The sequence below is a fragment of the Rhododendron vialii genome, chromosome 8a (assembly GCF_030253575.1).
Source record: "Rhododendron vialii isolate Sample 1 chromosome 8a, ASM3025357v1".
Classification (NCBI taxonomy): Eukaryota; Viridiplantae; Streptophyta; class Magnoliopsida; order Ericales; family Ericaceae; genus Rhododendron; species Rhododendron vialii.
Window position 1 is genome coordinate 2,535,675 of NC_080564.1, and position 12,977 is coordinate 2,548,651.

General features: G+C 37.6%; 1 protein-coding gene across 1 annotated transcript; it reads left to right on the forward strand.

The window, feature by feature from the left end:
• Positions 1-2,871: 2,871 nt before the first annotated feature.
• LOC131299038 (probable L-type lectin-domain containing receptor kinase S.5) lies at positions 2,872-5,915 on the forward strand. The gene is made up of 2 exons (XM_058324576.1): positions 2,872-4,384; positions 5,007-5,915. The coding sequence occupies exons 1-2, from the start codon at positions 3,037-3,039 to the stop codon at positions 5,846-5,848; spliced, it is 2,190 nt and encodes a 729-aa protein (XP_058180559.1). The 5' UTR covers positions 2,872-3,036; the 3' UTR covers positions 5,849-5,915.
• The last annotated feature ends 7,062 nt before the right edge of the window (positions 5,916-12,977 follow it).

The window sequence follows — 12,977 nt, forward strand, 5'->3', positions numbered from 1 at the left end:
AACGAATTAAATCACATAGGTGATGAAGGTTTGAAGATATAAGCTAGAAAATGGTTTGAAACATGAAGGGGCTTACTATAATATTCATTGTGCGGGCATATGTAATACTTTGTCTGCTAAATTTACAAGAAGAGTGATTTTTTTTTTTTTTTTATCAGCAAAAGAAGAGTGATATTTAATTGTTGCTTTTGAAATCTGAGTTATTTTTGTTCATACTTTTGAATTTGTGGGGAAGGTACGTAATTTATCTACTTGATGTTTAGTTTGTAAAAATTCATAAAAGAGCCTCATTTTTTATTTTTACTTTAGGCTCCGGTCCAGGCCAACCCTGGTCAAATTCAAACAATTCAATCCAATAAGAATCTCCAATCATAACAGTGACTTACTAGTATTTCATTTTCTTAGTTTAAGACTTGAGGCAATTGTTGGTATTGTGCTCGTAATTAGTTGGTTGATCTTAGTGTATTTTGGTAATTTGAATGAAATTGATTTTAATATAAAATTTTTTAAAATTTATCTTTGTAATTTGAAGTACTTTAAATATTTTTTGAATATAATAACTTAGTTCAAAGAAAACCGTGGTTAAAAACCGAAACCTAATCGTATTTTATGGTTTGGTTCTATGTCTTTTGTGGGGTTGGTTTGGTTTTTCAAATTCATAATCGATCCATAGGTATTAGTTTGGTTCTTGATTTACTAAAGTAGTAGTTGTTGTTGTTGTTAAACACATGAACAATTCTGTTTTAAAAGGATTCCCTTTGTCCCACTTTACTAGTTCCTTTTGCAGTCGGCGCCTTATTCGGGTCAATAAACGATGTATTTTGTCACCAAAAAAATAAAACAAAAATGTTAACCAATAAAAAATTTGCAATTAGTTCTTTGACACAAAAATTGATTTATAAAAATCATCTAAAAAATAATGAAGTTGTAAATATTAATAAAACGGTCCCGCTAATCCCCTTGATCTCGTTATTAGAGTATTCCTGCTCCAGAACACCTTTTTAAAAAATAAATACTTATTTCACATTTTCAAACTCAAAAATAATGTAAATGAAAAATAATTTTTTGATTTTTTTTTTACCATTCAAAAGATTTTAATGAGATCTATCAAATAAGATCCATATTGCTAGAAAAATTATTTGCGTAAACATATTATTTTTGAACTTAAAATTATCTTTTTAAAAAATAAGTACTTATAATGAGTTAGGGAACAAGGCCTATTAGTTTAATAATTTATATCCATTCATGCCCCACATGATAGCTTTGCTCTTTTTTGTCAAAACCGACTGAGAGGTGTTAGGAGCATATTAATTTGTCATACCTCAATCATACTTCTCTCACATACATTCGGGTCCATAGCATTTATTGTGAAATTCTCATACATGTATGTGAGAGGGGTGTGACATATTAATGTGTCCCTAGCATTATTAAAACCGTAATTGCCCTATTGATGTACTCCTCGGTCCTCGGACAACTATTATTTTGAGAGCAACCTGAAGCTATTCCTTTGACATTTTTACCCTCTTAATTAATACTTATAGTGTTACTTTCTCTCTCTGTTAGTTTAAAAAAATAAAATGTTCTAAAAGATTATATTTAATTTATCTCTAGAGCTCTCATAGTCAAGTATCTACTCAATAAGATCTCAAATAAAGATCATATACTTAATTATAAGACCTCTAGAAACAAAAATTAATTATAATCCATTAGGATAAAATAATCAGAGAAATAAGATCTCCGCACCGGGTCAATAAACGATGTCTTTTGTCACCCAGAAAATAAGCAAAAATGTTCAACAAAAAAAAAAATTAAATTAGTACTTTGAGACAACAATTAATTTTTAAAATCATCCGAAAGGGAAAGGAGTAGTAAATATTAAAGAGAACCTTGACAGTAACATACGAAAAAACTGTAGCGCACGTTTTTGAAAAGTCAAAAGGCAAATAAAAACGGTTGCTAAATTGTCAGCACAACTCCACCGTTGAACAAGTTAAATTCTTTGAGAATGGGCAGTGTTTGTAAAATAACGTGGCAGAAAGACATTAGACCCCGTTCGTTTAAGAGGTTTAGATTTTGAATTTTAATTATTATTCTTTTTTTTAATCATTACTTTAATTTTTCTCTCTATGACTCTCCAATCATTACCAATTTTTTTAATTGAAATTGTGCTCCGTTTCAATAATTTGACCCTGCAAATGAAGTTGCCCCAAGAATGGAGCACTTTTCAGTTTTCACTAAAATCATAAATGTGCTTTTTCCTTTTAACTCTATGATTAAGCTAACAGGAGTGAATAATTCACTCATATTTTTCGAATACAGGCCAGTGCACATTAGCAAATTTCATCCGCTTTTCACAGATATTGAACGTTTTTTTGCCATTAATAGCTGCCTAAAGGTACTCGTTAGTTCGTTGTATTACTAATGCATTTAAGGTTTTTTAGTGATCTCTTTCTGTCCCAAAATTTTCGTCCCAGTGGAGTATCACTTTTCTCTTTGAATGCGAGGTGTGTTGAGCGGTGCAGAGCAACCGCTTTTCTTGGTAATTGACGGCTCGAATCTTAAACGAGCAATGAACGGTTCAAATTTGTATGCAATTTAAATATACTCAGATTCGATCCGAGCCATCCGTACCAAGATGAACAGCTGGATCGGCCGCTCTACACTCACTCAACAAGGATTATTACTTTTTGCTATTCTAAAAATATTGTTCCAGTCGAAAAGTGATCGGCAGAAAGTAAAGAGTTTACTCTTTTACCCTTACTTTTTTTTAAATGAATTTGAAGGATGAAAAGATGGATGAAAAAATATGACAAGCGTAATAATGGCGATCCCTTAATAAGTTGGAATTTCCACTAAATTTGGGCACAGGAAGTAGTACTAATATACTATGAAATTTTCTAAACTCATTTGGTGTGACCGTACCAAGGAAATATTAAAGAAAGACTGCTTTACATTTCCATTTCTCAAAATCTTATCTACGTGATCTCCGTTTATGTCTGTGTACATTCTCGTCCACGGTCATTGATCGGCTTGGCCATGAAGCTCCCTACGATAGCCGCCGTGGTCCTCTGTTTTACGGCAGTCACTGCCGAGAACCTCAGGACTTTCACCGCGATGTACGGGCCATTCGATTCGAGCATTTCTGATATATTCCACTTCGAGGGCGCAGCTGGCATCCTCGACAACTCCACACTCCAATTGACCCAGGACTTTTTCAGCATGTCAAAAAGTACCGAGTTCTCCCCGGAAGCCCAACCATTTACGTTCCCCCTGCCAGTGAATCAAAGCGGACGAGTGATGTTGAACCAATCATTCAAATTGTGGGAACAAGGTTACAACAAAACCTCGGACAGGATTGCCTCGTTCAACTCCTCCTTCCTCTTCAACATCGACCCATTTTTCGGTCATCCCATGGGCGAAGGGCTGGCCTTCATCATGGCCCCGAACACGTCCATTCCGTCAAACAGTTCCGGCCAATATCTGGGCCTGACCAACTACGACACCGACGGCCACCCTGAAAACCAATTGTTCGCCATCGAGCTCGACAACGTCAAGCAGGATTTTGATCCGGATGCTAACCACGTGGGACTTAATATAAACGGCATCATATCTAATGTTACTGGCTCTTTGACCCCATTCAAAATTGAAATCGCTTCAATTAACGAGTCCAGCTGGTTTTACAATGTCTGGGTCCAGTACGATGGGGTCAATAAGTTCATTGAGGTGTACATTGCACAACAAGCCGAGCTTGATGGGGAGACGCCCTCACGACCCAGTACACCTATCTTGAAATCGAATCTTGACTTGGGCGCAGTTTTGAATCAGTACTCATACTTTGGTTTCTCAGGATCGACTGGGTTTGGTTCGCAGTTAAACGGTATCTTTAGGTGGAACTTGACGGTGGACTCCTATCCGGAGGATGTCATCTCTCTGGAGGCTCCTCAGGCTTTCGCTCCCGCTCCCGCTCCCGCTCCCCCTCTGGAGGAAAACCATCGTTCGTCGGAAAAGACTCTCCTTATAGTTGGTGTCGGGGTTCCACTGCTGGTGATGGGGGCCGCACTGACGGGGTATTGTAACCTATACAAGAAGCGATCAGTGGTTCATTCTCAGTCCAACATCTTACTAGGGGCCTTGAAGAGATTGCCAGGAACCCCAAGGGAGTTCCAATTCAAGGATCTGAAGAAGGCGACCAACAACTTCGACAAGAAGAACAAATTGGGCCAGGGTGGTTTCGGGGTAGTGTACCGAGGCCATCTAAAGAATGAAAATCTGGAGGTTGCCGTCAAGAGGTTTTCCAGGGAAACTGTAAAGGGTCAGGATGACTTCTTGGCAGAGCTTACCATCATCAATCGTCTCCGTCACAAACACCTCGTCCCACTGCTGGGTATTGTCATTTTTCAAGTCAAACTCTCTCTTCTTCAATTTGCTTCTTGCCCTCTTCGTATGGTAGTAGTGATTTACGGCATTGACTTGTAGTTTAATGTTTCATTCAATCGAAACGTTGATCTGACAGTCCATGAGACATAGTATTTATTACAACAGATAAGGTCTTAAAGGAGCAATTATTTTTGAATCGAAAGCATAATTTTTGGTTGCAAAAAACTTTTGCGGACTATTTTATCCCTATCACCAAATCGATTGTTAAACGGTCAGCTGAAAAAGTTTTTAAAAAAAAAAAACAGGGAATTGGGTGACCATATTCTGAATTTTCCCAATGATTTGCTTTCAGTGCCAAAATTTGGTTCCTAAAGGCATCCAAATTCGTTCCTATTGACTAGTTCATTGCTAATTAAGAACTTACAATTTATCTTTCAATAAATATGGTCTCCAAATGGATTGCTTTTATGAACCAAATTGAGAAGTATTCCGAAACCACATCATTTTGACGCTGAGATAGCATATTCGGTAGCTAAAACATTTGGTAGACAAAATATTTACTTTATGAACCATATTGAATAGTACTACTTACTCTCTCTCTCTCTCTCTCTCTCTCTCTTATGTGACAGGATGGTGTCACAAGAAAGGGGAGCTGCTACTTGTATATGACTACATGCCTAACGGTAGCCTCGACACACACCTATTCACCAAAACACTAGACAAAAAGCCACTAAGCTGGGATTTGCATTACCAGATCATCTCAGGGGTGGCCTTAGCCCTGCACTATCTCCACAACGAGTACGACCAGAGAGTCGTCCACCGGGATATTAAGCCCAGCAATATCATGCTAGACTCCGACTTCAACGCTCGACTTGGGGATTTCGGCCTCGCTCGTGCTCTGGACAAGGAGAAGACCTCGTACACGGAGGCCGGGGGCGTGGTCGGCACACTGGGCTACATTGCACCTGAATGCTTCCACACAGGCAAGGCCACCCAGCAGTCCGATGTCTACGCGTTCGGTGTAGTCTTGTTGGAAATAGTTTGTGGTTTGCGACTTGGAACAATGATCGAGGAGTTTGTCTTCTTGGTTGACTGGGTGTGGTTCTTGCACCGTGAAGGCCGGATATTAGATGCTATAGAAGAGCGGCTTGAAAATGAGTATGTCGCTGAGGAAGCTGAGAAAATGCTGATTTTGGCTTTGGCATGTTGTCAACCGATGGCAAGCGAAAGGCCAAGAACTGAAGGAATTGTTCAAATCATATCCGGTTTAGCTCCGGTGCCTTATGTGCCACCATTCAAACCGACCTTCATATGGCCGTCGATGCCCTCTGTGGAAGACGATGATATCAGCAGCTCGGCCATGCGCCCGATGGAGACAAGGTCCTTTCGGACAACCCATTCGGTATTAGGCTTTACCCCGGAATGCATCAGCCGAGAGCTCTGTGCCAATGACAAATTCAAGACTGTGTAGTTAATTTCTTTTGTCATAATACCAAGTATTTTTCCTCTTCAAATTTCAACAATGTTATAATGATCATAAGCGACTACTGTAGTCTTGTTAGTGGTTATCATCTTCGAGATCGTTTTAATTAGGTGAAAAGAATTTTAAAAATTACACACTGAAGTACGTTTTTTATTGTAAAAAAATTACATGTATTTTGTTAAAGGATTAAAATTAGAAAATGAATGTATTACATAGCTAGACAGTAGACAGACACAAAAGACTCTTCACTTGTATTGGACACCCCGACAAGGTTATCGTGCATGGGGAGACTACACTTGTATCTGTGTGGAATGTGAATGTCCTCATGAGCATCGCAAATGCATGTGATCGAACCATTTTCGGGAACTTTTAAAAATTACGAACATACAAGCAAATCTATAGGAAAGAGAATAAATTATATACACCGGCGGGATAAACATTTGTTTCCTCCAAATCAACTACATTGTGCCATGTCGTCAAAACAATGGTTCAAATTAATAGAACATCGAGATGTCGTGCAACATATTTGATATGGAGCAAACAAATGTTTACACCGTTGGTCTAAATAATTTAATCTCTATAGGAATTTAATTTCCTACACCCCTTAATTGTTGTAAACATTTTTTTTTTGTCTTTTAGAGGATAATTAAATAGATCTTGAAATTTGTAAAAAGTGTGTGCATTCAGGGACTGTTTCGTAAATTCACCCACTATAAGACGAAAAAAGAATTGTTTGCATCAATTAGACGAGTGTAGAAATCAATTTCCAATCTATATATCATAAGAGTGGAATGTGGTGACATGTTTCATGCTTATGTAAATCTTTACCCAAAAAAGTGTTATCTATAGCATTTTAAAATTTGAAATTTGCATGGAAATTGTTTACTAACTTTTATACAATCGTAGTAATGAAGCATTCCTAAATTATGGATAACATATAAAATCTTAAATTTTTTTTTATTGATTATGAGATTTTAAATGTTTCACCATTCTCTTCAGAGAGATTGAGAGTTAGGTTCCTCTCTCTACTCTTTGCTTGTTTGTTATTCTCTTCCCAATCAGCTTTTCATAATTTGTTGTATGAAATGGGCTACTTAATATTTACACAGGGAAAATGTAATTGTTCAAAATATTTTATTTAGGGTCTTCATAAAAAATCAGCTTCATCCAATATCATTAAGGGCGTTTACAAAATGTTCATATTTGCTAGCCTATATTCTAAAGTAAAATTGGACGTTTATGAAATGTCCATATTTGCACCTCTGCAGTCCCGGCAGACAAGCCAAATTCTTCTACGAAGAGTGCAGCAAGTGAAAAGAAATAGTTTTCTTTCTCTTTTTGTTATGGTGCAAATCTGTAATTCTTTTGTAGTTCTGGGTTGAGTTGTATACCGTTGAGAAGTTAGTTGCCCAGGTCATCTATCTGTGTTCTCTGAGTTTTGTCCAATGAGAGTGATGTAGGACAAAAATGGAGAGTTTTTGTATTTTATTTTTATTGTTTTAGAATAAGAATTTGACTAGGAATATTTTCGTTTATGTTAGAATTATTAACTTTCCGTATTCAGTTTGATTTTGATTTCTGCCTTTATTAGGATTCTTGGTCTACAAGAATTAGGATTTTATTTTAATTAATTAGGAAATATCTTTTATTTAATGCCGCTTGTTTTGGCATGATTTATTATTTCTTTTACAGTAGGATTTCTAGGGTTATGGTCTTATAAAAAGGGCTGTAACCTATTCAATTATTCAACTTTTAAACTTTTATCAATAATATTGCAGAGATTCTCTCTCTTTTTCTTGTACGCAAGATTTGCTCGTTGCGACGAGTTGTTTATCTCGTTTGGACTAGTACGCTAACTAGTCTCTCGTGAATTCCGCCGCGTCAAGTGGTATCAGAGCAAGGCTTTGCCTGGTTCGATGTCACCAAACAAAGTTGAAGACACACCCATTGACGTTGGTCGTGGGCTTACTGACCTAAGGAAGATGATGGAGGATACCCGAACACAATTGCAGGATCGAAGCATTCAGTTAGCCGAAATCCGTCAAGATACTCGCACTCAGTTCGCAGAGATCCGTGATTTACTGCATGGGTTGACTCTACAAATTCGCCAAAGGCCAGAAAGGGTTGAGAAGGATCGCGCGTTGGGATTTGCCCATCGCCAACCTCCTAACAAGAATAGGAACCGCGTTGAGGGATTTGCCTGCAACCAACCTATTCACCAAAACGTCTCCGGAGGATATTCTTATTATCACTACGATAGTAGGAATGAATTTGAAGGCGAGTTATTCGAGGGCCATGAAGATTATCAGTCGATAAAGCGACAAGCAAATTTCAGGTATTACAATAAGTTGCCAAAATTTAGTGGTCTTGAATTTTTTGAAGATCGTTTGGATTGGATATTGGACATTGATGATTTTTTTGAGTATACGAAAACTCCTTCCTTAACTTGAAATAAAACTTCAAGAAAAAGTGTACTTGCAAAGATTGTTTCTCAGCATGCTTTAACTTGTTGACAAAATTCACTAGATGAATGTTGAGAACCCAATCAAATTGCTGCACTCCAAGAAAATCAACTAGAACCTTATGCTGAAGTTGCTGATTCTCTAGACTTTGATTTATTATAGAGTTGGTTGGCACTCCTTTGTTAGAAAATCGGATTTCAGCAACAGCCATATTTTCTTGTAGTGTTGTAGTCAACTCCATTGTGGGTGATTCATCAAGCCCAAACGCACAAACCTCCAATGCAATATTATTTTGGTCCTCCGCAGCCTCATCTGAAATAATTTCAATATTCTCTTGCACACAAGTATTGATGCCAATTTCATCTTGATCATGAACTTCAATCTTGCATTCCTCTTTTTTGCTAATATAAAGGTCAACTTTCTCTTTATCATCAGTTTCATTGTACCCATAATGATTGCATTCTACATTGACCTCCATTGTTTCTTCGATATTAGGTTCAACAAATATCACCTTCTCTAGTTTAACTCGAGCTCCTTCCTCTTCGGCAATCTCATATCCATCAATACAATTAAGAAGTGTCGAACTTGAAGTTGAAAGAGCATGGCTAGTTTGTTGACTTTCAGAAATTGCTTGGTATTTACTCAAATAACTCGTAACTCTTTGTGAAAAATATTGCAAATCAAAAGTACCTCGGAACATTTGTTTTGACTCAAGTTTTCTTCGGTATTCTTGATACAATTCCTGTCCATGATTTGATTGAAGAAATCTATCACTCATCAATCGTCTCATCCTGGGCCATGTCCTAATGGGTTGTTTATATTGTCGCAATCTATTGGACTGCAATCGTTCCCACCACGTAGAAACATAGCCATATAATTTACGAGCCGCATATTTGACCTCATTCTCTTCAGGAATATCCGTGTAGAACTCAAAGAATTTATCTACTTTACGAAACCAATAAATAAAATTTTCAAGATGGCAATACCCATGAAAAGTAGGAATTATTGGTTCTACCTGAAAAGTTAAAAAGTCGCCATCTGTGCGATAAAATCCTTCGGACCTTGAATGTCGCTTCTTCGACTGATATCCATAATAATCATCAGGTAACTCATCTTCAGATCCATCCTCACTATCAAGTTGATAATAAGAATATCTTCCGGAGACGTTTTGGTTAATAGGCTGGTTGTGGGCAAATCCCCCAACGCAGTTCCTATCAACTTTGTATTTAACAGATTGACCATGGGCAAATTTCAGGTATTACAATAAGTTGCCAAAATTTAGTGGTCTTGAATTTTTTGAAGATCGTTTGGATTGGATATTGGACATTGATGATTTTTTTGAGTATACGAAAACTCCTTTTGAACAAAGGTGGAGGTTTTTATTATTGAAGCTTACGGGCCCGGCGCTACAATGGTGGTTAAAATTACAATCGTCAAGAGATCGATTGGGCAAGCGTCGAATTCATGCATGGTCGAGAATTAAAAGACTTTTGGTGGAGAGATTTTTGCCCTGGAACTATGAGGAATTACTGAAGGAAAAATATGGGCCAAAGCAACATAATACAACCATTATTGTCAAAGATGTTGAAGAAGTTGCAAAAGAGGAGGGAGATCGGATTGAACTTGGTGACGAAGAAGAAACTGGCGATGAAGAAGTTGGTGGCAAAGAGGAATGTTTGAGTGCCCCTATGCTCGAACATCGGTTGGATTTAGATGGAGGTGCAACCAATGAGGTAATTGCAAGCAAGGATGAAAATATCGCAACATTGTATCAAGTACGAGAACCAAAGGAAGAGGAAAGTCATAAATCAGGACCTATAATTTCTCGACATGATGATGTCTTCCCTAATATTGAGCCTTGTGAGCCACACGGAAGTATGAGTGGTCCCAATGGTGAATTTGGTACAAGATCTCTTAATGCTACATCATTCATACATGATGTACCAATTAATTCTGCGATGGATCAACATAAAGAGAAATTGGAATTTCTGCATGACGTTCAATTTATTGATTTTCTTGGGTTGGAGCAGTTTGAGTTTTCACTCAATTCTCGTATTGTGAAAATTGTCAATCAATTGAAGTGTGCAGAAAAACTATCTTGGCAAGTGTATTTTTATTGGAAGACGAGTGAGAAGTTGAAGTATTCCAAATATTTATTTATTTGGAAAGGCAGATGGCAAGTTTCTAATGAGAACTCGAGGGCGAGTTCTTTTGAAGAAAAGGAGACTGATGTAGGACAAAAATGGAGAGTTTTTGTATTTTATTTTTATTGTTTTAGAATAAGAATTTGACTAGGAATATTTTCGTTTATGTTAGAATTATTAACTTTCCGTATTCAGTTTGATTTTGATTTCTGCCTTTATTAGGATTCTTGGTCTACAAGAATTAGGATTTTATTTTAATTAATTAGGAAATATCTTTTATTTAATGCCGCTTGTTTTGGCATGATTTATTATTTCTTTTACAGTAGGATTTCTAGAGTTATGGTCTTATAAAAAGGGCTGTAACCTATTCAATTATTCAACTTTTAAACTTTTATCAATAATATTGCAGAGATTCTCTCTCTTTTTCTTGTGCGCAAGATTTGCTCGTTGCGACGAGTTGTTTATCTCGTTTGGACTAGTACGCTAACTAGTCTCTCGTGAATTCCGCCGCGTCAGAGAGTGACTCAATTCCAGAGTATATAAGGGTATGTTTCTTCTCTCTCTGTATGGTAGAACAACAGAATGATAATGAGACTAATTTCTACTTTCTCTCTCTGAGAGTTTCATCTTCTCGAATTTTGTCAGATCTTTTACATAAACAACCTACGTACTCAGCAAGTTCTATTATGACTAGTTCGAAATATTGAGGTGAGTACATAGCGAAACCCAGAAAACCATCCCTACTAATAATCCAGTTGTGCTACAATGTGAGCGGGTCTTGCACTTAATGGGTGAGGATTTTTGTGATTGTGTATGCAAGTATGCAAGTGCTTGTGGTTGTAGACTTATTGCAAATAATATAGTCGAGAGTTAAATAGGACAAATAACATTAGAATGAAGGTATATACGTACATACTGAGTCCTTCTTCATTGGTGCTCGGGCCACCATTTGGAATTGCTTAGGCCAATGTCAATGTTCACCCTTGAAATTGATTTATGTTGGAATTTTGAGTGCTCTTTTTATGCTAAAAAAATTGTGTGAATTTCCGTAGTGAACTAAAACTGAGAGATGGAGAGAATACTAAAACTGAGAGATGGAGAGAATACGTAGGTAGACAGACAAAACGATGCTACAAATAGAGAAAATTGGAATGAATAGAACCATCCTTAGTTGTAACGGCCGGACACATACCCTGTGAATGGAATGGCTATATATACAACTGTGTCCGGATCCTCTCACGCTTATTGACAATTATGTGTTCCGAATCTCCTACGAAACATGTAGTTGAGTTATTGGGAGAATGAACAGATAAGCCCCTCGCTCCGTAGTTATATCCTTTGCAGGGGTGCGGGAATCAAATTAGGTCGCAAGGATCCAAACCCAATCGGTTTGGGACTCTTTCTTCTACCAATTATGCCACATTTAATTCCTACTGTAGCATATGTCATGTTCGTACCTCCTGATTCACTCTCATCAACTACAGTGGCGGCGGCGATTTGGATTCTTCAGCACATGGCAAAGGGGATCGCGATTTCCGGCCTAAAAACTTATTGTTCTCCCGTGATTCCTACTTTTGTGTTAAGTGCTTTAATCTGACTGTTTCTGTCACTGTTTTTTCTTTGTTTAATACTTCAATTCACCCGAAACATTCTCTTTTTGTTTCTACATGTTTGTTACTTTATGAGCAAGCTATCTTTTGAGTGCAAGGGCTTCGTTCGATTTGGCTTTCTAGACAGTTTTTCTGAAATTTTGTTTTGAAGTTAAAATTACTATTCTGATTGTTACTCTATATGCCTAACAGTGTTTCCCCCTGTTTTTTCTTTTGAAACTCTTTTGTTCTGCATGGTTTAGTTATCGGTGAAGGTCCACCAGATGAGTGTGCTCTAAAAAAGTCCCAATACTTAAACCTTTAATGGTGTACAATTCAAATTGACGCAGTTAAATGGGGATAGATGATTGAATGAGGGAAAAGGGAAAGAGATACTGGAGTCATAAAAATTGGCACCTATTCGCTGAAACGGCTCGTGCTTTGCGTGTTGGACTCTGACTTCAACGCATGACTCGGAGATTTTGGCCTCGCCCTGAACAAGGAGAAGACCTCATGCACGGAGGCTGGAAGCGTGGCTGGCACAGTGGGTTACATTGCGCCTGAATGCTTCCTAACAGGCGAGGCCACCAAGCATCCTGACCTCTATGTATTTGGTGTAGTTTTGTTGGAAATAGTTTGTGGCTTTGCGACCTTGAACAAGGATCGATGAGTTCCACTTCTAGGTCGATTGGCTCTGGTCCTTGCACAGTTGCGCCAAGGCCGGATATTAATTAGATGTTGTTGAAGTGTGGCTCGGAGATGAGTACATTGTTGGGGAAGCTCAAAAAGTCCTGATTTTGTCTCCTTCAATAGAAGACGAAAGGCCTAAAACTCAGGCAATTGTTCAGAGATAATATCCGGTTTAGTTCTGAAAAATCCTAGCTCGCTTAGGAATATAAATATTTGCCATGTTTTAAACTTT

What these genes read in the sequence shown, in the direction of transcription:
- LOC131299038 (XM_058324576.1), top strand. Translation starts at nt 3,037, where the DNA reads ATGAAGCTCCCTACGATAGCCGCCGTGGTCCTCTGTTTTACGGCAGTC. An exon ending in ACACCTCGTCCCACTGCTGG is followed by an intron (nt 4,385 to 5,006) that starts GTATTGTCATTT and finishes CTTATGTGACAG; the next exon opens with GATGGTGTCACAAGAAAGGG.